This window comes from Poecilia reticulata, chromosome 13 (assembly GCF_904066995.2).
Source record: "Poecilia reticulata chromosome 13, P_reticulata-male-v2, whole genome shotgun sequence".
Classification (NCBI taxonomy): Eukaryota; Metazoa; Chordata; class Actinopteri; order Cyprinodontiformes; family Poeciliidae; genus Poecilia; species Poecilia reticulata.
This window is the reverse complement of record NC_088842.1, coordinates 1682775-1703838: the sequence shown is the minus strand read 5'-3', so window position 1 is coordinate 1703838 and position 21064 is coordinate 1682775. Positions and strand designations below refer to the sequence as shown.

Genomic DNA, 21064 nt, shown 5'->3' with positions numbered 1-21064 from the left:
CATACATCAATATCAGAATATTCCATCCCTATTTTATTGTTATAGCCACTAAGCATATTTAAATATGCTGAACTATGTATTAAAAACATACTTAAATAATACAATTGTTTATAAATGTAGCTTTGATAGATGTTTCAATATGGTTTCCAGTAACAAAAAAGCGTGTTATGATCGATTAAATGCGCTGATACGTCATTGTGCTGCTAAACACAACGCTGAGTGGAGTGGTGTACCGCTCCAAGATGGCCGCCCTAAATCTCGTCAGCGACAATAGGCGAGAGCGGTCCGCGAGGCGTCTATCCTTATATTATGTCTATGCTTGTGGCGCATAATGGCAGGTGTCAGCGGAAGTGCCAGTATGAGGTGCCGAGGTCAGCCGAAGTCAGCCGAAGGCAATGACAACACTGACCGCCAGCCCCGAAAACAGTGGCACTTGTGGCGCATTGTGACACCTGCCAACGGAAGTGCCATTAGTAGGTGCGGAGAGTCACGATTTGCACCTGCGGTCTCTCACTGACAGACATACCGTGGCCGACAGGTGTAAATGCGCAGCAACAGAGAAAACATGAGTCGAGGTTTAACACAGATATTAAGTCAGGTAATAGCTGTAAATCTTTTTGGATCATTAAAGTATTTAATTTATTCCTGAGCAAATGGGTTTGACTGATTAAAGCTAAGCCTTGCTGCATTTCATTTGTTTGCGTCTCTCTTTTTTGTTTGCTGCATTTCATTTGTGGTTGTATTCTTTTTTGTTGGTGTCTCTTTTTTGTTTGCTGCATTTTATTTGTTTTTTGTTTGCGTCTATTTTTATGTTTGCTGCATTTCATGTGTGCGTGTGTCTTTTTTTTTGTTTGCATGTTTTCTCTGTTGCTGCGCATTTGCACCTGACGGCCACCGTACAGACAGCGGTGTATATATTTTCCCAACTGTGGCTAAAGCTGCTGCTAGCTGGTTTACTCTCCGATCGGAGGCTGTTTATTATATACACAGTTAGAGAATGGTGGATTGACAGTGAGTAATAACGGCTATCTAACACTTAAATGCTGTTGTTATTAACTTTACCTTTTATTATATCCTTAAGATAATGAGTATCCGTGAATTTTTCAGTCAGGTTTCCAGAGGGAAAATCACACCGGAACTAAAGATACACCTCTTCGAGTTATGGCGGCCATTGTCTGACGTCACTGTGAAAAGGGAACAAAAACATTGTGCTCTTTATTCAGAAATGCCCCAAAACAATTAAATAATCACATCAAAAGTTAGAAACTCTGTCTTTAGTCATCTCTTTGATTACCAAATATATTAGTGTGTGTTAGAAAATGTGTCAATGACAGGTCGACCCATGAAAGCTCAGCTGGAAAAGCTTCATGTTCACAAGCAATCTGTTGTTGCTTCATGTCTATATTCTGGTAAATTCTTGCTTCTCTGAAAGGCCTGTAATATCTGGAATCAATATCCCGCTCGTTTCGATTAATTTCGAACGTGCTCTGAAGAGTGATCTGTGGCGATAGAACTGTGGAACAGGTCTGAGAAAACTGTGAGCTACATTCAAGAGAGCGATTCCTTTGTGGTATCATAGGGTGATGACATCACTGCTGATGTCATTGATACCATTGGAACTTAACATTCTATCCTTATTCCTGAAAGGCTTACTGGGGAAATGCCCACCGGAAGTAGCAGTATTTAATTGTAATGTGTATGGTTTTTGGCTAATCTATATTCATGATAGAAGTTACTTCTCTCTTTTCGGTTATTGTACAATATTTAATAAAAGCCTTCATATTGTTTCACAACAGATAATTGCTGTTTTGGGCATTATATGACTGGTTTAACCCAACCACTATTACACATGGGATTATTGTGCCCCTTTAAAATGAAGTTTACTGAAAATTTCAAAATAAAAACCTCAATATTCCTCTCAACTTAATGCACTTTCTTAGGCAGTACACTAATATTAGCCTTTTCCATAAAATAAAAATCTCTCAGCACTGCCTTGTGCAATATTCCTCCACTAGAGTGAGACCCCAAAACAGTTTTTAACTTGCCTTCACGCCCACAAATATGGCTCTATTCAGTAGAGCCATAGAGCCAATAGAGTCTATTGGTATGAAAGTTGGTCATAATGACACCATCTCTCTCTCATTGCTGCTATTACTGTGAATGAGGTACAGATATGAATCCCAGTACTATCAAAGACGAGAAATAGCCTCGCACCCTTCAAACGGTTTTCAAATACGTCTCACGGTTCCTGAATGGGAAGGAGTTGTTTGGACTGCTTTTTTCAGAAAAACTGCTTATTTCAGAGAAACTGATTGGGTGTCTTACAAAGATAGAATTCTTTCTCCACCTTTCTGTCTCACACACACGACAGTTGGCTGAGGGCAGAGCTGCGCTTTAGAACTACAATGATGGCTGAAGGTTAGAACTACATTAATGGTTCGTTCCAACCAACGAGCACACTTTGGCAGGCCCCGTTTAAATTTTTTCAGAAATGTTCTAGTCTTATCACTTATTATTAATAAATGTTCAACAATAAATGCTATGCCCTCTCTATTATCTGATCATTTTGATGCCTCATAGGGCTCTTCACTGTAGACCTGCTGTGTTACAGGTACCTGCTCTTTCTTTTTTGATAAATGGATAAAAAAAATATTGATCCTGCAGGAAAACAGCAGCATAGATAAAAGTTCCAGAGCAAATATTTAAGTTAAAGTGACAGTTCTAAAAATACTGCGTTCAGAATTTGGATTAAATGTATAGCATCAATAATATTAAAAAAAGTAAAATTAGGGGAGTTGCATAACTCCCTCATTACTTAACAAGGTCTGTAACCTGGAGCGGGAGCCCATAGGTTACAGACTTTGACTCAGCTGTTTTGAATTCAGCTGTTATCCTCGGTTCCTTTGCTGCATGTTGAATTAAAAATTCCTCTGTTACAGTATTGATAATAATTGGGCTTAAATGAGGAGAAGAGTATGGCTATCCAGAAAGAAAACAAACATAACATGTCTGCTATAATGAACAGTGATTTTATCTGAACCCTATATGAAACCATAACACCTATCCATAGGAGAGTTCTTCTCTGCTGACAGATTAAACCAAACCTACAGTCCAGGTTTCTCCTACAGCCTCCTTGCCTTCTTAACCTCCTAGCTAGTCTCTAGCTAGTCCCTGCTGAGACTCATTGTAATCCCCCTTGATTTTTTATTCATATGCTGTTTTCCTCTCTGTAGCCTATATGAGTGAATATATATGTGTAAAAAAAGAGAGCATGTGAGAAGGAAAACATGTTTGTTCTTGTGAAAGTATTGGAATGTGGCTTGTCTGGGTGTTCATGAATAACTCATTGAGGAATGTTTGTGTTGTTGACTCACTCAGTCTGAATTGAGGGCGCTCTTACCGCCCTGAATAGACAGGCTGATTTGCTTAAAAACTCTGTAGATCCCCATCCAACCTGACTCACTGCATTCAAGAACCACCAGACTTTTAAATGTCCTTTACATTTTGGGCAATTTATAACTGAACTGGACAACAATTGTGTCTGTTTGATGCAGCTTACTGGCAAAATCATTTATTCAGTTCTAGTTGATACCTAAATAAATCACCAGCTGTATCTCAGCTAGAGAGAAAATCTGTGGGTGAGATGGTTTCAGAGTATATATTTAAGTTGCACCATAACGAACAGAATATTCTAATAATTTGGAGTCAGGATTTCATGGACTGGTTCTGGCTCAACATGGGGAATACCAAGGAGCTGGTGGTGGATTTCTGGAGGTGCAGACTCACCTCACTGACTGCTGAACATCCAGGGAACTGACATTAAAATAGTAGACTCTTAAAAGTACCTGTGTGTTCACTTAGATTGAAGTCATTACAATGAAAAGGTCACGTTAGGATCTACCTGAAGAGAACCTTGAGGTTTTTGGAGTACTGAAACCTTTTTTGACTCATCTGTATGTTGGAGGAGATGCATCTGCATCTAGAGGAAGCAGTTATAAGCTCATCAGAAAGGCGATCCCTGTCCTAGGATCCTCCTTCAACCCATTGCGGGTCCTACCAAACTTGAGAAGTTTTCCTTTTCCTGTAAATAAGTCTCTTGTTTTTTAAAAACAGAAATATACATTTTGCACATTTTCTTTTATACTGTGTTGCACATTTCTTTGACTATGAGTATGCCATTTTAATACTGGAACCATGTTTTTTTTTGCCTTGTAAATTTGTCTTTAAAATACAAGGCAAATTTATAGTTAACTTTTACCTTTTACCCAAACAAAGATAAAAGTTTTACCTTTGCACTAAGGTAAAAGTAATACCTTTGTTCGGAACTTCTTGTTTCCATTTTGCCTGTCACTTTGCACTAGAGACTAGAATACAGGTATTTCTATTTTATTCTATGTAGCAGGGGTAGAACAAGAATAGATGGACATATATTTGATTTAAGCAAATTTCTCAAGTTGATTATATCCTAGATAGCACAGAATGATTGAAACAACATTGAATCAATGTCAGCCAGAAACATTGAATTAACGAACGCTGACATTGAAACAACATTGAAAGTGGTCGGTGACTTGTATGTTGAATCAACGTTAGGGTTTCAACCATAACTGACATTATATCAATGTTGATTCAACCATTATCTGTATGTCAATTTACATGCATATTTGTGTTGATATAACATTGAATCAGTTAGAAATCAACGTTTATTCAACCTTCATCTGAATGTGGTTCTGCACGCATATTTGTGTAGATTTTACATTGAATCAATGTTGATTCAACACTCATTTGACTGTGGATCTGCATGCATATTTGTGTTGATTCTACATTGAATCAGTTAGGAATCAACATTGATTCAGCCATCATCTGAATGTGGATCTATATGTAGATTTGGGTTGATTTTATTTTGAATGAAAGCTAAGGATTTATGTAAATTTTTAGGTCTCATAGGTCTGGATCATAACATGCCACTAAGTTTCTTATATATATAAGTTTATTTAAGTTTCATATATATACACTGCTCAAAATAATAAAGGGAACACTTTAACATTTAAGTGAATACTGAAGTTTTCCCTTTATTTTTTTGAACAGTGTATATATATATATATATATATATATATATATATATATATATATATATATATATATATATATATATATAACTGCTCGTTAAGAGAACCTTTTCATGATATGCAAATTTTTTGAGATTTTCATGAGCTGTATGCCAAAATCATCAGTATTGAAACAATAAAAGACCTGAAATATTTCAGTTGGTGTGCAATGAATCTAAAATATATATATGACAGTTTAATTTTTATCATTATATTATCGAAAATAATGAACTTTATCGCAATATGCTAATCTTTTGAGAAGGACCTGTAGTTTTAACGTAATCTCGGGTCGGCTTGTGGAGCACTGGAGGTTGCCATGGCAACGGCTGTGCTTAAATGACAGAGAGATGGAGAGTAAAAAGGTGCGAGTGGTTTAGAGTTAATCACCTGTTCAGGTTGTTTAACGTTTGTATTGGCGCATCATAGCCGTTGTAGTTTCTGAACATTCAATAAACTTGGACTAATTACCTTGTTCTTTGTGACTATACGTCATTAACAACAAACATCAAACACGGTGTATATTTTTCCTTAAGTATTTAACAAACAAATGGCTTCTTCCGCGATAATTATGTGAAATTAAATTAATTGTCTAATATAAAAAAATAGTTTGGTGCGGTCGGGCTCAGAGTCTGAGAGGCTTGTCCTTTATCAAACAAATTTATTTATTTTTGCCTCTTATTTAGTGGAAATATTGATGTTGATGAGATTTTCTCCAAAATGAAAACGTTTTTCAGCCTTTATAGCTCCACTGTTGAAAATGAGGCTCTAACATTCACAAATGACAGTGAAATAAAATCCAGTCCATCATCTGGTTTGAGGTGATTCCTCTGGAACCTGTTGGAGGAAAAATATCCCAACTTCAGAAGATGAGCTTTTAACCTAAAAGAGCTCTGTGGTTCCTCCTGTCAGTATGAGAGTCAGGGTGAGGAGGCGCCATGTTAGGAAGAGAAGTGGAAGCTGCAGGATCTTCAGCACAAACGGGTCATAATGCTGGGCTACTGATTATCTCTGTCTGGACACAGGATCAAGAGAATCAGTTAAAAAGCTAAATGAATGGTTACATGCCAGACATGGAAAACTGGGATGCACTCCATGCCATGATGTTCAGAATTTAGGTCTCATGGCATCTCAAGGTGTCAACATTGCAGCCAGTGGGCTGAAGAAATACAGCTTTATTTTGTAACAATTCAAGAGCTACCCAGCTTTTATCGCTTCGCAAGAAAATTAATCTGCACAGAAACTCCAAAGCACACAAAGAAGTAATATATATATGCATGTATGTATGTATTTTTGTCATAGTACCCCCAAGAATTTAAAACTACTTTCACCCCTGATTATACTCCATCACAGCGTCAATGAAATAGCCAGCAATAATGTGAGGGTCACTATTGGTCTTATATGCTTCTAGAGAGATCATTTTCCTCAAAAAGCCATCTATGCATCCATTAATACATATCCCATAAGGCTTTAATTTGTCGTACCCATCAATGTGCCAGACATAGTTTGGTGCCCGATTGACATATAAGAGTCATCTCAAGCGATTTTGTGCACGCAGGTCAACCCCGTTGGGATCCAATAAGCGCATCAAAAGACGTACTGTTTCCCTGTCTGTGACAATGCCAGCCATCCAACATTTCTGGTGCATCCACCTGTAGCCGTGTTGTCTCCCAGATCCTTGTAGTTGTTCCTCATTAAAAGAGGCCACTTCTGCAACATTTGTCTTGTTTTTTCTACGCCACAGGCGCTTCTTTTGCAGTCTTCTCTCCAGTGTTTTGAGACTTAATTTAACATTATGGGATTCTTCCAAAACTTGCAAGATTTCAAGATTCGTAAAACCCCTTCTGAAGTATTGCTCAATGAGATTATCAATATCCATTTCTTTCTATCATATCTCAAACTATATCTCAAATGATAGGGCCAACTCAAATCATCTCATTATAATGAGATACTATCTCATTATTTTGAGATACTATCTCATTATTTTGAGATAGATTATAATGAGATACTATCTCATTATTTTGAGATAGTATCTCATTATAATGAGATTTTTTTTTTTTTTTTTTTTACAGAGTGGCGGAAATGGGCTTCCATAGGATTCTCGCTACATTTTGTAACTGTGAAATAAAGTTGTAGAAAAAAGGGGAGGTGCTATTAGTGCCACTATGGCAACCGCGGTGACGTAAAAAATCCTCCCTCCCTGGACATTTATAGCCAGTCCTTCGAATAAATAAAGTGCCATTTCCAATTTAGGCATTATAGTATGAAACAGCAGCTACGTTCTTTAATCGTTGGACATCATTAATCTTGGTGTGAGTGAAGACGTCCACGTCTTATTTTCTGTCAAAGTACATTTCTTCGTCAGCCTTAACGGGAACTGTTTTTTTTAACCGAGGACTATATTCTTCCGCCCAACGCGTTCCATTGGCGGAAGGATTCAGTTAACTTTGGTGACAGTGGAGAAAGACGTTGTTCATCATTTGTATCAGTTTTAGTTTTATATTTTTTTCTTTACACCGTTTCTTTTTGTGCTTCTTGTTCAGCTTTTTTCCCTTCGGTCGGTGCCCTTATTTAGATGGCCAGCTTCCCAGATTGTGTAAATGAAAATGATCTAGGTAAGTAGTTTTGGGCTCTATTTAACTCGGCACAATGTTAAGCTGAAGCGTTTATGAAAATGCGGAACTGTCAGTTTCAGTTTTAGTTTATTTGATCAATATATTCTGTAAAAGACTTAATGAACATGTCGACATATGATTAAATGTTTAGTGAAGTTGTAGCTTCTTAAATAATGTTCGCATTGCTCATTGCTTGTGTTGTGCGACGTGGACAGACACTACAGCTGGTGTCAGTTTGTATTGGAATGTAAGCTAAATATCTAGTGAGCTTTGGGGTTTTCAAACCTCTGCTAACCCCCGTATGATTTCCAAAGGTTATGTTTACATTGTTCAGTAAAGGCGTGCCGAGTTTGTGTATCGAGCCACTGCCACAGTAATTAATGGCCTTGGCCTGTTCTCACAATGCTAGTCTAACATGACCGTTGTAAAATGTCCGAGTTTCAGTGTTTTACGCAATTTGCTCTGATGTAAAGCACTTAGTCATGCTGTAATCTCTTTGCAAAACACTAAATAAATTTGAGATTAAATCTGTGTAGTTTGTGATGTTATCGATTTATATGTATTTGTCTATACTTCCTTAATGTGAATGAAACAAAACATTGAAACCATCGCGGAAAGGGACGTTTTTTTGTTTTTTTTAATCGATCTTAAATGAGGATCGTGGTGGCCCCACACTGCTCACACCCAGCGGCGGCCTCCATGATGCATTTAGTGGTGAACACGTAGCTGTGCAAACACTGCGCTCACACAGCAGGCTGGCCCAACACACAGGGATAAGATGCTCTGTTCTGATAGGGAATCCCTCACAATGTTAACATTTGTCCACCACTAAGAGTAGATCTTTACCCGAAATGGGTTCTGTGTATATTTAGCTAATCAAAGCGGTTTTTTGTTGTTGTCGTCTTTCTATAATGTCACGCCAGTAAACGTTGACATTAGGAAAGTACATTTTAGTGAGTCTATACACAGATATGTAAACTGTGCTGGCCATAGCTTGCTGGATCAGTCACTATCAGCCTCAGCCTCTTATCAACAGTTTAGTTTATGTAATTGACTTCAGTTCACTCGAAATCTTCCCCTGGTTGTTGTGTATCTACAGGCCATTCTATGTCCTCAGTGTTCACCTGATTGGCAGGTATGAGGGGTGTGGCAGCCTGTTTTGTGTGTGTGTGTGTGTGTGTGTGTGTGTGTGTTCCCTGCCCATTTTAGCCGAGTGCTACTTTCAGGTTGTTTGTTTATAGACTGCCATGTCTGTCACCATATTCAATAATGAAACCTGTTTTCTTTCTTCCAGACAAGGCTAAGTTCGTTGGTGAACTCCTGGTCCCTGTTGCTCCCTTCGACCAGAAGTCTGGGCGTGAGGCCTGGACTGTAGCCTTTGCACCAAATGGTTCCTACTTTGCTTGGTCTCAGGGACATCGCATTGTCAGGCTCATCCCTTGGAATAAATGCTTGAAGAGCTTGTAAGTATTGTAGTTACTCCAAATATCTGGCAAGCTGTTGTTGTCCTCCCTGCTCTAACATGCCTGATAGAAATAGTTAAATTTTCTGCCCGTTTTGTAGGATCCCGCTGACATTAGAAGTTCATGTAAAGAACCAAGCTCTCAAGCACCTGAACTAAGCACACCAACCTTGCTGTGAACATGTTCAAAGCAGACACAGCGCAGAAATTTATATTAGTTCTAAATGGCTTTCTGCTCATAATTGCTGCTGGGCTTCTTCACCCAACATCCCTGAGCTTCACTAGACTAATATATAAGAGCTTGTTATTGCTTTTTGAACAACAAGCTCACTTTTCAAGTATAAGGGATGGACTATGGTCAATATGAATAGGTCAATGTTGATCCCACAACTGAACCTTGTTACTGTGAGCTCACACTGTAGCTGCACTTCACAGTAAACCTGCTCAGACTCATAAAATCAAAAAGCATTTGGTCTTAAAATGGATGTCTTTATGCCTATACCGTCTTCTAACAATTTCTTTCTTTTTAAATTTGGTTTAGTTCACTGAGTGCCGGCGAAGAAGGTACCAACCCAACTAGTCCACGCCATTTGTCCCGTCAAAACAGCGATGGAGGCGTTACCATCCCACTGGCTGATGAACCCCGTGAACACACGATAGATTGTGGGGACGTAGTGTGGGGCCTGGCCTTTGGCTCCTCCGTGCCAGAAAAACAGAGCCGCTGTGTCAACATTGAGTGGCACCGGTTCAAGTTTGGTCAGGACCAGTTGCTGCTGGCAACAGGTCTCAATAATGGCCGCATCAAGATCTGGGACGTTTACTCTGGTGAGTGCAGACTGGGGTTTCTATGTTTTTCTGTCTTCACAGTGATTCTTGAGAATAGGGACAAAACAGGTCCTATGTTTTGGGCAAATATTCAATGTTTTGAATATTTGCAGTTAGCATACAATTTGAAAAAAATATACACAAAATATAATTTTTTCAAATATCTGACTAATCTAACCTGGGTCATGTGAGCACAACAATGTATATTTTCCTGGTGTTTGCAGAATATTTTTTTATTTTAAACATTGTAGTCAGTGGATGATGCCTGTAAAAGCCCTTGTCCAGGAGCAGAACTCAATACATTATAATAGTTTAAAACAATTAAAGAAATACTAAAATTATATATTTATGACAATTAAGTACAAGTATTCATATAAATAATTATAAAAGTATCAATAAATTGAATTAATCATTTTTATATAATTTTCCAACTCCATTGAAATTTGTCCCTAGTTTTTGTCAACATCGTCAGACATAAAAAAGAATGTAAAAAAATCCGGCATTATTGGGGGCACCAGAACTACTGAGGACCCCGTGACCACTTCCTTTCTCTTCCTTTGCTAAGAGGGCTAGTTAGCTCTGGTTAGCTTATGTTATTCTTTAGTTTTTTTCTTCTTTTTATTCCTAAGTTGTTTGCCACAACCATGATGTATCAACGCCATAACTGACAATTTACACAACTTTGATGAAATTTTGTGAAATAAAAGCTTAATATTGGTGTAATGTAAAGATTTCATGGACCTGATGAGCTACAATATGGCCTTCAGAATAACATCATATAAATTGAGGTAGTTTGGCATTTCGTCAACTCCGTCAGATGTCAACTCCATCAGAGTTTTTGTGACCATTTCAGTTAAATTGTTGTCAAATCTCACTTAAATGTGCAATTTATTCATTTTATTGTATTTTACATAAATTGCATTACTTCACATGTATGAAGTTTTTCATTTTACTCACTAGTTTGTCACCACCTTCAGTTCTGTGTCAACTCCGTCAGATGGACCTTTTGTTGTTTTTTGTTTTAAATAATACTTATTTTGTTTCTTGAGAACCATTTGTCTGTAAAATGAGTAAAAATATCACTAATAGGGTATTTTAAAAATGATTTTATATTTTTGTCAGATGGTGATGACAAAGTTCTGGGTCAGGTCGATTAAAAATGTTGCAACTGGGAGCCTGCACCTTAGCATCTTTACCAAAACATTATTTGTCATATTTGCACACATAAGGTTGAGAAATAATTAAAAAAAGAAGGGAAAATTAAAACCCATTTTGTCCCTATTCTCAAGAATCACTGCTTCAGCAAGTAATTGTCAGAATAGACCATCAAGGTGGAAGCAAAATGTAAGACCTGACCTCCATGGTCTCTGTCTTTGGCTGTTTGCTTAAAACGGACCTAGTATGTGAAATTCACTTTTTACATGTTTTTGTTTTTCCATTTCGGTCCCTAATGCTCCTCGAAACAGCCCAAGTACTTCAAAACACCACCCAGCCATTTTCTGGCAGTATCTTAATGTTTTTTGGTATCTCACAAACAAAGGTTTTTCAAAAATCTCCAGATTATTAACTCACAATCTGTGGGCACCACCCTGTAACTCAGCTACCCCAGCGGAGTTGGTTGAGCTGGTTTTACCACTGCATGGGCTGAACAATGGCTAAAAGAAAAGACCAGAGTTTTTGTTGTTGACTCATCGTACAGAAACCGCTGCTGTGTTTGAGCAGGAGGCTCCACGTCTGCTTCTGGGTTTGACTCAGGGTCAGAGATGGATGGTGTTACTATTAGTTTGCAGCCATTTTCACATGAATTAGTGTACATATTGTGTTGGGTTCATGTTTGGATCTAAAGTGACCAGGGTGTTTCCACAGCTGACAGACTCAGTTCGGTCTTTGGTTCTCTTGAATTCACATATGAATTCGAACTGCACCAAAGTTCACTGTAATGGAACTGAGACATGGGTTTGTAGGCCAGAGTTTGATTACACATTCACACCTCAAACCAACAGGACTTCCTACACAAACAAACTAGAGTTCGATCAAAGCAGACTAAACAGGGCTGGTGTGAACACATCCTAAAACTTGCTCATTCTGAAAGGAGCTCAAGATAAACACACCTGACCAGTGAAATCTCTGATTTTGTACAAAAATATGTAACAATGTAATGATTAGTAGCCCACAGACATATCCAAGATTGCTTAAGGAAGCAAAATGGAACCCTTCAACATTGTTTGCCCAAAACACCAGCAACTATAATGACTTTGTAAAATAAATAAATAATAAAAAAAATCTTCAGCTAATATAATTATTTTCCTCAAAATATTAGTGAACAAAAAGTTGGATATTTTTTTAAGTAGCTTTAGAGGATGAGTATCTTTCTCTTTCTGTAGTCATTGTTGCTTGTTTCCTCTCATGCAGAATATAGCTGGATCTGTATGATCCAGCTATAAATATGTGTTCAGTATGAACACATATTTGTGTATGTGTTGACACAGAAATATATTTATACATATTTCTGTATGAACACGTCCTGCACCGGTCGGCTCTAACTGTCTGGCTTTTCATGTTTTCCTGTTTGCAGGAAAGTTGTTGCTGAATCTGATGGATCACACTGATGTGGTGAGAGACTTGACCTTTGCTCCCGACGGCAGCCTTATGCTGGTGTCTGCGTCCAGAGATAAGACCCTGCGTGTGTGGGACCTTAAAGACGATGGTGAGTGGTGCGGCTACCTGTGAGGATCAGGAACCTTCATCAGGTTAACTGTTGGAGCGCAGACTGCTGTGGTGTTTGTTAAACCAAACCCTGGTCTGCCAGATTTTCTGTAGACTAGTTTTGTGGAGTTTTTGAAAAGCTGACCTGCTGACTCTAGCTAAACATGAACCATTTGAATCAGTGGAAGTCTGGGCTACAAACTGGACCAAATCCAAATGGTCTTCCCCTAAAGCATGAAAGATCATAATGATGACATCATCATTTTACTGCCTGAAGTCTAAACTCTCTGCCTGTAAATGAACTGAATTGACTGTTTCCTGTATGAGTGAGCTGGCTGCTCTGTGCTGAACTGAACCTTTTGCCGTCATGTCTGCCAGGTAACATGGTGAAGGTCCTGCGCGGACATCAGAACTGGGTGCACTGCTGCTCCTTCTCTCCCGACTCGTCCATCCTGTGCTCGGTTGGCGCGGGCAAAGCGGTATGTCCTCATCTTTCTTCCTCTGTCGAGGTTTTAGCATGAATCTTTGTGCAGCTGCTTGTGATTACCTTCAATCAGCATTGTAATTGCTAAAGTTTCCAGCTTTCCTGCCCCTTCATTTACATCCAAGAAAAATCTGCTCAGTGTCATTGGTTATGTAGCTTCTTGTAACCTGACAGAGCTTGTGCTTATTTATGAAGCAACAGAGCAGACAGATTGTTAGGATCAGGTTTTTTAATGACAACATTGAGGAAGTTGTAATAAAAAAAATCTTGTAATGTAAAAAAATGAAAATTAAATATATTTGCTCATAAAGAACCTGCATTACATTTAAAAATAATCAGTAATGACATTTTGAAGTAAGCTCTGTTTGTGGATGTGCAGTCAGCAGAGTAGCCACCTTGACTGAACTTGTTTCCAGTGTTAGAGCAGGTAAGGTAGGGCTGGTAGCAGTTCTGTTAGGCTCTGTGTCCCTACAGTGTGTGTCTTGCTCTTCCTGTCACAGGTGGTGGCAGAGCTCAGTGTGTGATTGGTTTTGAAAGGAGCGCCGCGCTGACATTTGAGCAGCCGGTGTAAACCATGGACGCACAGTTCACAAAGGCCTGGCCAGGGCCACCTGGCACCTGACCCCAAGGTCAATCTGTACGTAGGTGCTGCTCTGTGTCTGTCTACCTCCTCTATTTATTTTTTGGACATTTCACTTTAAAAGATGTCAATTTCATTCAGCTGGTGGTAAAGTAGGCCTGTATTCCTGCTGCTCGACCCCTCCGCCCCTTATCTCTGACTAGCTCCATATTCCATCTGCTCACAATAGTTCCTCTTAATTCTATCTGTCAGTTGAAATGTTTGTTTCGTAGCGCATGCTACAGTGTTCTGCTGCCGCTGGCAAAGTAATGGAGCGCATCCGAGTTCCCGCCCAGCCGCCACGCCTCTCAGGAAGCGTTAGCCAACACCTTCCAGCACCTCTTACTGCAGCTGCTGTTATCCTGATTCGGCTAGTTTCAGTCTCACTGCATTTCCACAGCACTTTCACTGCAGAAGGCCAAGACCAGTTCTGACTTTACAGAAAACGCTGTAGATCTGTTGCCGTTGGCAGCACCAGATGAACAACAAAAAAAAATGTTTTGAATATTTGCAGTTAAACACATTTTCACTGATTCAGCATAAAACAAGAAAAGAGGAACAAGAGAGAGAGGAACCGTCTCCAAAGTGTCTTCATGCATTCAGTTTCAAGTCATTTTAATAGAAATCAATCAGCATTTGCAGCATTTTTTCAGCCTAGTTTACCAATAAGCTGCAACCATACAAAGTCCTAACAGAGTTCAGGACCCAGCCACTGCTCGATTCTGTTGGATGTGTGTGGAAGTGAATGTAATGTGTACTTTGCCAGAGGTATCAGACCTTTGGCCATAAAATATGCTCTTCTCTTGCAGTATCTCTCTCTTCGTAGGCTCCTGTTGGAGGCGCGAGCCTTTTGTAAGCTCTGAGCTAAAACTCTGAAAGGAGAAACAAGTGGAGTCATTTTGTTCCCTTAAGTTACTGTTTGTTTTTCTTTTTTCCACTTGTTTTTTTTTTCCAAAGTATTTTTAAAGTTTATTAACTAAAGTAATACCATACTGCCATTTCTAGATTAACTAGAATGTTTAGTATATAGTGTAATTACTACTGAATGTAAAGTTCTGCAGTGTATTACAGTGGCACTGAGCATACCTCGTTGTTTCCTGCTGTAATTCATGTTGCTTGATTTTAATTGGTAGTTGTTGAGAAGTGACCCATGAGAAATGTACCGTGTCGCCTCCAGTGACTCTCCGGCTCATTTTCTAAGCTATAACAACTCCCTGCTTTAACTCGCAGGTGTTCATATGGAACATGGATAAGTACACGTTGATCCGGAAACTGGAGGGGCATCATAACGATGTGGTATCCTGTGAGTTTTCACCTGATGGCGCGCTGCTGGCCACGGCCTCTTATGACACCCGGGTCATTGTGTGGGACCACCACAAGGGCACCATCCTCCTGGAGCTGGGGTAGGAACACACACCGCCGTTTGCTGACTGCATGTCTGTGGTTTATATCTGAATGTTGAATCCTGTGCATATTTTTCCTGGTGTGTCATTTCTTTCCCCCGTCTGTCTGTTTAGTTGACTACTTTTAGAAATTATGGAGTACTTATTGCTCTAGACTAGCGGTTCTCAACGTGGGCGGTACCGCCCCCCAGGGGGCGTTCAGAGGACGGCAGGGGGCGCTAGCGGACATTTTTACAAAAGGGGGGAGCTGGGATGCCTTTGGGGGGCGTTTGGTCGAAGGTAAACTTTAAACCTTATATGTACAACAATACCAGTTTAGACTTTGAGCAACTTGGTAAAACTGTATTGTGTAACATTAAACCATGCTTGGCTGCAACTGTATCGATGGCAGCTCTTCTTCTATTCAGTGTTTGTTAGCTTCTGTTAGCTTCTTGGCGCAGCTCCGTTCTCCTGCTACTGGTAGCTAAAATCACGATACCCTCACTGTGTATCCCTCTGAAAAATGAACCCATTTAAATAAAGAAATAAAGAAATCCCTCCATGGGTGATACCACGATAGAGAGCGTTCATTTTATAGCGTTAACACCGGAGCTGTAAGTGGTCCGGTATGAAACGGGTGTGAGAGAACAACACAGCACTTTAACATTTCAATAATCAGATTGCAGAAATGGTTTCCGTTGTTTTAAAAGGTTTATGTCAGTCTGCCTTTTCCCCATGGATACGCTTCCCGACCGCCCTGCACCTTAGGGGCTTTAAAAAAAAAAGACGTGCACATTGCGCAAAACAGGAGAAGCGGACAAAAAACGGAGCGACGAACTAGATGTGAATTATGGCATGAAAACAGAGAATCCGACGTTGAACTGTGAAAAATTAACACATGATGTGAAACACATGACGATTAGGCGGCGCAGCAGGTGATGAGTGAAGATTACTGATGGTGAGCATCAATAAACTATAAAATAAATCTAGCAACAGGAAATAAACTAAGTGGACATAGCAATAAACCAAGAGAGGATAATACTAATCAAATGAAACTAAATGGAAATGAACGAAGAACAAAATGCAAGAATAAACTAAGAAACTAAAGTAAATACAGAGGAATAAGCTGGTATGGCAAGACCTTTCGAGCAATAATTAATACAGAGACTGTATGGCAAGAATAAACAGACACTATTTCCAGATAAAAGGTAAAATAATATTGTTGAAATGCCATGGGTTTGTTGAGACCACATCTAGTACTGAGAATAAATGTCTTACAGACCATAACAGTAAAGAACTGATCACTTATTTATGTTTTTAATTAGATTTGATATATTTATTTCTTCAATATTATTTTTCATGTCAGTGTTAATGTCATGAGGCTGATGACTCCATGACACTTTCAATTTGACTCATTAGGATTTTATTAAGAACCACATTTGTAATTTCTGTCCAGTAAAACTATTAATCTATAAATCAATAGTCTATATAAAGATATAATCCATGTTTCTGTCTCATATTTGTACGGCATTAAAATGACCTGGAACTTTTGTTTTTCCACTGAAAGCTCTGGTTTGCACAATAAATGCCATGTGGGTGAAGTTTTATAGATGATACTCTGATGTCCCATTCTCCTGAAGGCAGCACAGAGCTGTCAGTCGTTTTACAAATAGATCAAAGTTTAAACTGGCATGTTGTTCATCTTTTATCTGGTCATTTTGTACATGATTTAACAACTAGAAAATGGCACAAAATAAGAATATTTTTTCCACTCTGATTGGCTGCTGTTAGGCCTACAAATTTTAACTTGAATGTTCATAAAATTTTTCATAGACGCCTGTGAAAATAATTTCTATTCCCATGGCTTTTTTTTTTTCTCTGGGAAATTATTTTTGATGATAAATACAGAAACAAGCATAAAAATCCAAACATCTACTATAGTGATAGTAATATTAATAATAAAATAATAGTCAGTGCAAAGTAGCTTGCAAATTCTTTGGTGGGGGGCGGTGAGGGACCTGGATAAAGGCTGGGGGGGCACTGGGCCAAAAAAGGTTGAGAAACACTGGTTTAGACCAACATTTAGTTTTATACTTTTAATATTGGAACAAGACCTGAAGAAACACCTGTTAGTTTACAAATCAAGAACAAACTTAAGATCTACTTAACAACCCAGAACAAGACTCAGACATGGAGAACCAACATTTAGTTTTATCAGAACCAGAGAAACCTCTGTTAGTTTATAAAATATGGACTACTTATTCTTATTAAACATGGGGAACCAATACGTAGTTTTATACTTTCACCTTTTTGTCTTTCTTTTGTTTTGTTTTGTTTGTATTTCATTCTAATCCATGTAAAGCACTTTGAACTGCCTTGTTGCTGTTGATGTGTGATATAATTAAAATGACCTTACACCAGTGTTCGGACCACTGGAGACGGCTTATGTACATTGGTCAGTAGAGAGGAGCAGTTGGCATGTTGTCGTTATGAACCATTATGCTCATAACCACAAACTCATTTATGTGCATGCAAATCTCGACAGTTAAGTCCCACTGTCTTCCTCCACAGTCATCTCTTCCCCCCTCCATCACCCATTTTTGCTGGAGGGGCAAATGACCGCTGGGTCCGCTCTGTGAGTTTCTGCCCCGATGGCCGCCACATCGCCAGCATTACTGATGACAGGTGAGAACAGAATGAAGAGAAGAATCACTGAGAGGAGACCAGAACACACAGACTGATTCAGTCACATGGCTGAGCTGTTGCCTCTAACCATGTTGAGGTCAAAACAAGGAGCACAAGGAGGAATGGTGGCGAGTGCAGAAGAGTCATTCATTTGATATTTAAAGAACTCTAGAGAGCAGCTGTAGGAATGGTAAAAATGTTTGTTGATGCTTCTCAGGGTGTAGAAAATTCTGCATCTTTTCTAGCTACTTTTAGATGTTTAATATATTTATTATGCTTTTTACATTATATATCTAAAAAAAAATCACAATTCCAACAAGGAAGAAGGAAAAAAAGGAACACAACCAACATCCCTGTAAAAACCAATGTCAAAGTTTATGGAACCATTGCTCTGCCAAAATGTCAAAGGTCTGCTACTCCTGGGCCTTTGTTGAGGGTTTATTGGAAAAAAAATCATAGAATATTTCCAGTTTTTATTAAATCTATTTTCAGAGCCTCTCATCACATACTTGATATTTATTTTCTAGCTATTTTTAGCTGAGTCTGCCATCCTGCCTGCCTGATGGGTTGTTTTTAATGCTCAAAGTTTTTCTTCTCCATGCAGTTTGAGTTACCTGATCTGCAGTGTTTTATCCAAAGTGTCCCAGTGCAGCTCTGACTGCAGGCTCTTTGTTCTCTGCCCAGGTTTGTTCGTTTCTGGAGTATTGAGGAGAGGGCTCCTCAAGCAATAGCCTCCTTATCGAATGGCCTCTGCTGTGCCTTTTCTGCTGAAGGAAGTGTCCTTGCTGCTGGGTAAGAACAGAATACAGACTCTCTGCTGTTAACTCTTCGGCCTTTTTACTTTCGTTTCCAGGCTCAACTGTCTAAATTGTTTTCAGGACTCGTGATGGAAGCGTCCACTTCTGGGAGGCTCCCCGCAGCATCGCCAGTCTGCAGCACATGTGCAGGATGGCCCTCCGGAGGGTGCTGACCACCCAGCAGGTGGAGGCTTTAGCCATCCCTACTCCACTCCAGGACTATCTGACCTACAAAGTGGTCTGAGGCCCCTCTACAGTTCAGCACACTGACAAACCAATGAATACCTTATTTAAAAAAAAAACAAAAAGGAAAAAAAAAAAACACAACGCTTCTAGACCCTCTGTTCAATGAGGAAACCCAGTGAGGCCGTCTGACAGAGATGTGTTCAGGTTTGCTGATAACTCTGAGCCATGTCTGAGTCGATCCCTCAGCATTCTATGTTGTACATATTTATTAGAAGCTGACCGTACTGACGCGGTGCTCTGCCGTCGGGTCGGGATGTTTCTGCTCGCTCTCTCTCTTCAGTGTTGTCTGCTGCTCAGAAATGTGGAGGTCCGGTTCCACCAGCTCTGCTCTAACTTGAAACGGCTGATGCACTTAAAGAAGAGGCCTTTCAGTGGTGCTTGCTTTGAATGTCTGTCATCTTTAATGTTCTGTCTGCGGTGTGGAGCTATCAGCTCCTGTCCACACTACCACACAGACCCGGAAAACAAATGCCACGCTTCTCATCTACATGCACAATGAAAAGTTTTAAGAACTTTTTAAAAAATAAGTTTGACTGTTTTTTTCCTCTGGCAGTATTTCCATCGCAGCATCTGGACTCTAAACACTACAGCTTTGGTGATCCTATCGTCACTTTGCTTCTCGCCAAGCCATGTTGGTTCTAATCCCAGAACGAGCTGCTTCACAGGTCAGAACATTCTGACTGGGTCAGAATCAGAACATTTGTTTGAAATATTCAAACAAATGTTGCATATGTTTGAAACCAGCAGTTCAAACATCTGCTGGTTTGAACTGACTGGTGCTTCACAGTATCGGCTGTTTGAACCTAGAATTGATTATCGATGATGGGTGCCGATGTTCCTTTCTAAAATCATCAGTATTCGTCTTAATAGAAGTTTTGTACATCAACATATCAGATGTTGTTGGTTTCTCCCCAGTGGAGCCATGCTGCCACTCTGCAGCTTACATTTCCAGATTAGCTGATAATCCAGTTTGTTTCCATTAAACTAGAAATTTCCACTTTGAGTCCAGAGGTTTCTTTCATCATGTTCCTCCTAAATCACCCTTCTTCTGGTTTGGATTTTGTACATTTGTAAATTCTTTTACTTTGGTCGTGTTATGTTAAAACGTCGGCCACATGTCTTGCTGTTCAACCTTTACTGTATGCATCCGGTGGTCCATGGCAGTCCTGCTACAATCATGTGTCTGCACTATTAAAGCAATACCTGCCGCCCATCAGGATGCAGATCTACCATGAAAACTGCTGACAAATCAAGCAAAATTCTTAAAGGGGGGCGGGGAGGGGGAATCGGCACCTCTGGGGAAAAAATAAGCTGCTTGTTCATAAAATGTGAAAAAGGAAAAGTGAAGTGAAAGTTTCCTCAGAGTATTCCTGGTGTTTTAGTAGTATTTAGGTACACAGCAGTGATGATCAGACTCATCCTGACTTTGTAAATGCCAAAGGTTTTTTTTTGCCTCTTTTGTTTTTCTAAAATGGTTCGGCAGTTCTAATAGTTTGTAGTAATATGGCCTATTCAAAGCAGACATGTTTTATATATTTGTTAATGGGTAAACTCAGTTCTGCCTCTGAGATGCATTCTGATGTTTCCAAATATCTGTGAATGTATGGAGTTTCTACAACCTTCTTGTTTAAATAAAGACTTTTTGCAAAAAATGGCTGAAATGACTCGTCTAAAACATTATTAGAAACATTTCTAATCATTCATACACAACCAAACACTGGAATTCCTTTGAGTCTAGGTTCTGGTTTTTTGTTCTTCTAATCAGGACTGGAAAATCTTTAGTTATAATGGTGAGTTCAATGTGAAGATATGTGTAGGAAAACTGACTCCGCATGAACTGGAACTGTAACCTTCAGAAAACTGGAAAATTACACCTGTGAAGTCCAAACCAATGAGCTCTGACGTTTTCTCAGATTTTTTTTTTTTTTATTGGCCAGAAGTTATTGTAATAAACATTGCATGAACCATGAGACAAAGTTCTGAGAAAAATCAATGACTGAAGCTGGTTACATAATAACTGCCCTTCGAATAGAAACCTCTGCTTTCTACACACCTGGTTTAAATCGGTTCTGACCAGGATGTTTTGTAGGATTAAATGCTGAAATGTTTCTCCTCAAAATTCAGACATTTTCTCTATTTGT

The 21064-nt window shown here is 39.2% G+C and overlaps 1 protein-coding gene across 1 annotated transcript; it reads left to right on the top strand.

Moving 5' to 3' along the window:
- Positions 1–7288: 7288 nt before the first annotated feature.
- On the top strand, positions 7289–20577 carry wsb1 (WD repeat and SOCS box containing 1). The gene is made up of 10 exons (XM_008425182.3): positions 7289–7414; positions 7646–7717; positions 9012–9180; positions 9721–10004; positions 12580–12711; positions 13089–13189; positions 15044–15216; positions 17767–17880; positions 18565–18672; positions 18759–20577. Exons 2-10 carry the CDS (start codon positions 7678–7680, stop codon positions 18919–18921), a joined length of 1284 nt encoding a protein of 427 aa, XP_008423404.1. The 5' UTR covers positions 7289–7414; positions 7646–7677; the 3' UTR covers positions 18922–20577.
- The last annotated feature ends 487 nt before the right edge of the window (positions 20578–21064 follow it).

Coding starts and splice junctions, on each gene's coding strand:
- wsb1 (XM_008425182.3), top strand. CDS start 7,678: ATGGCCAGCTTCCCAGATTGTGTAAATGAAAATGATCTAG. Junction 9,181..9,720: donor AATAAATGCTTGAAGAGCTT/GTAAGTATTGTA, acceptor AATTTGGTTTAG/TTCACTGAGTGCCGGCGAAG. Junction 10,005..12,579: donor GATCTGGGACGTTTACTCTG/GTGAGTGCAGAC, acceptor TCCTGTTTGCAG/GAAAGTTGTTGCTGAATCTG.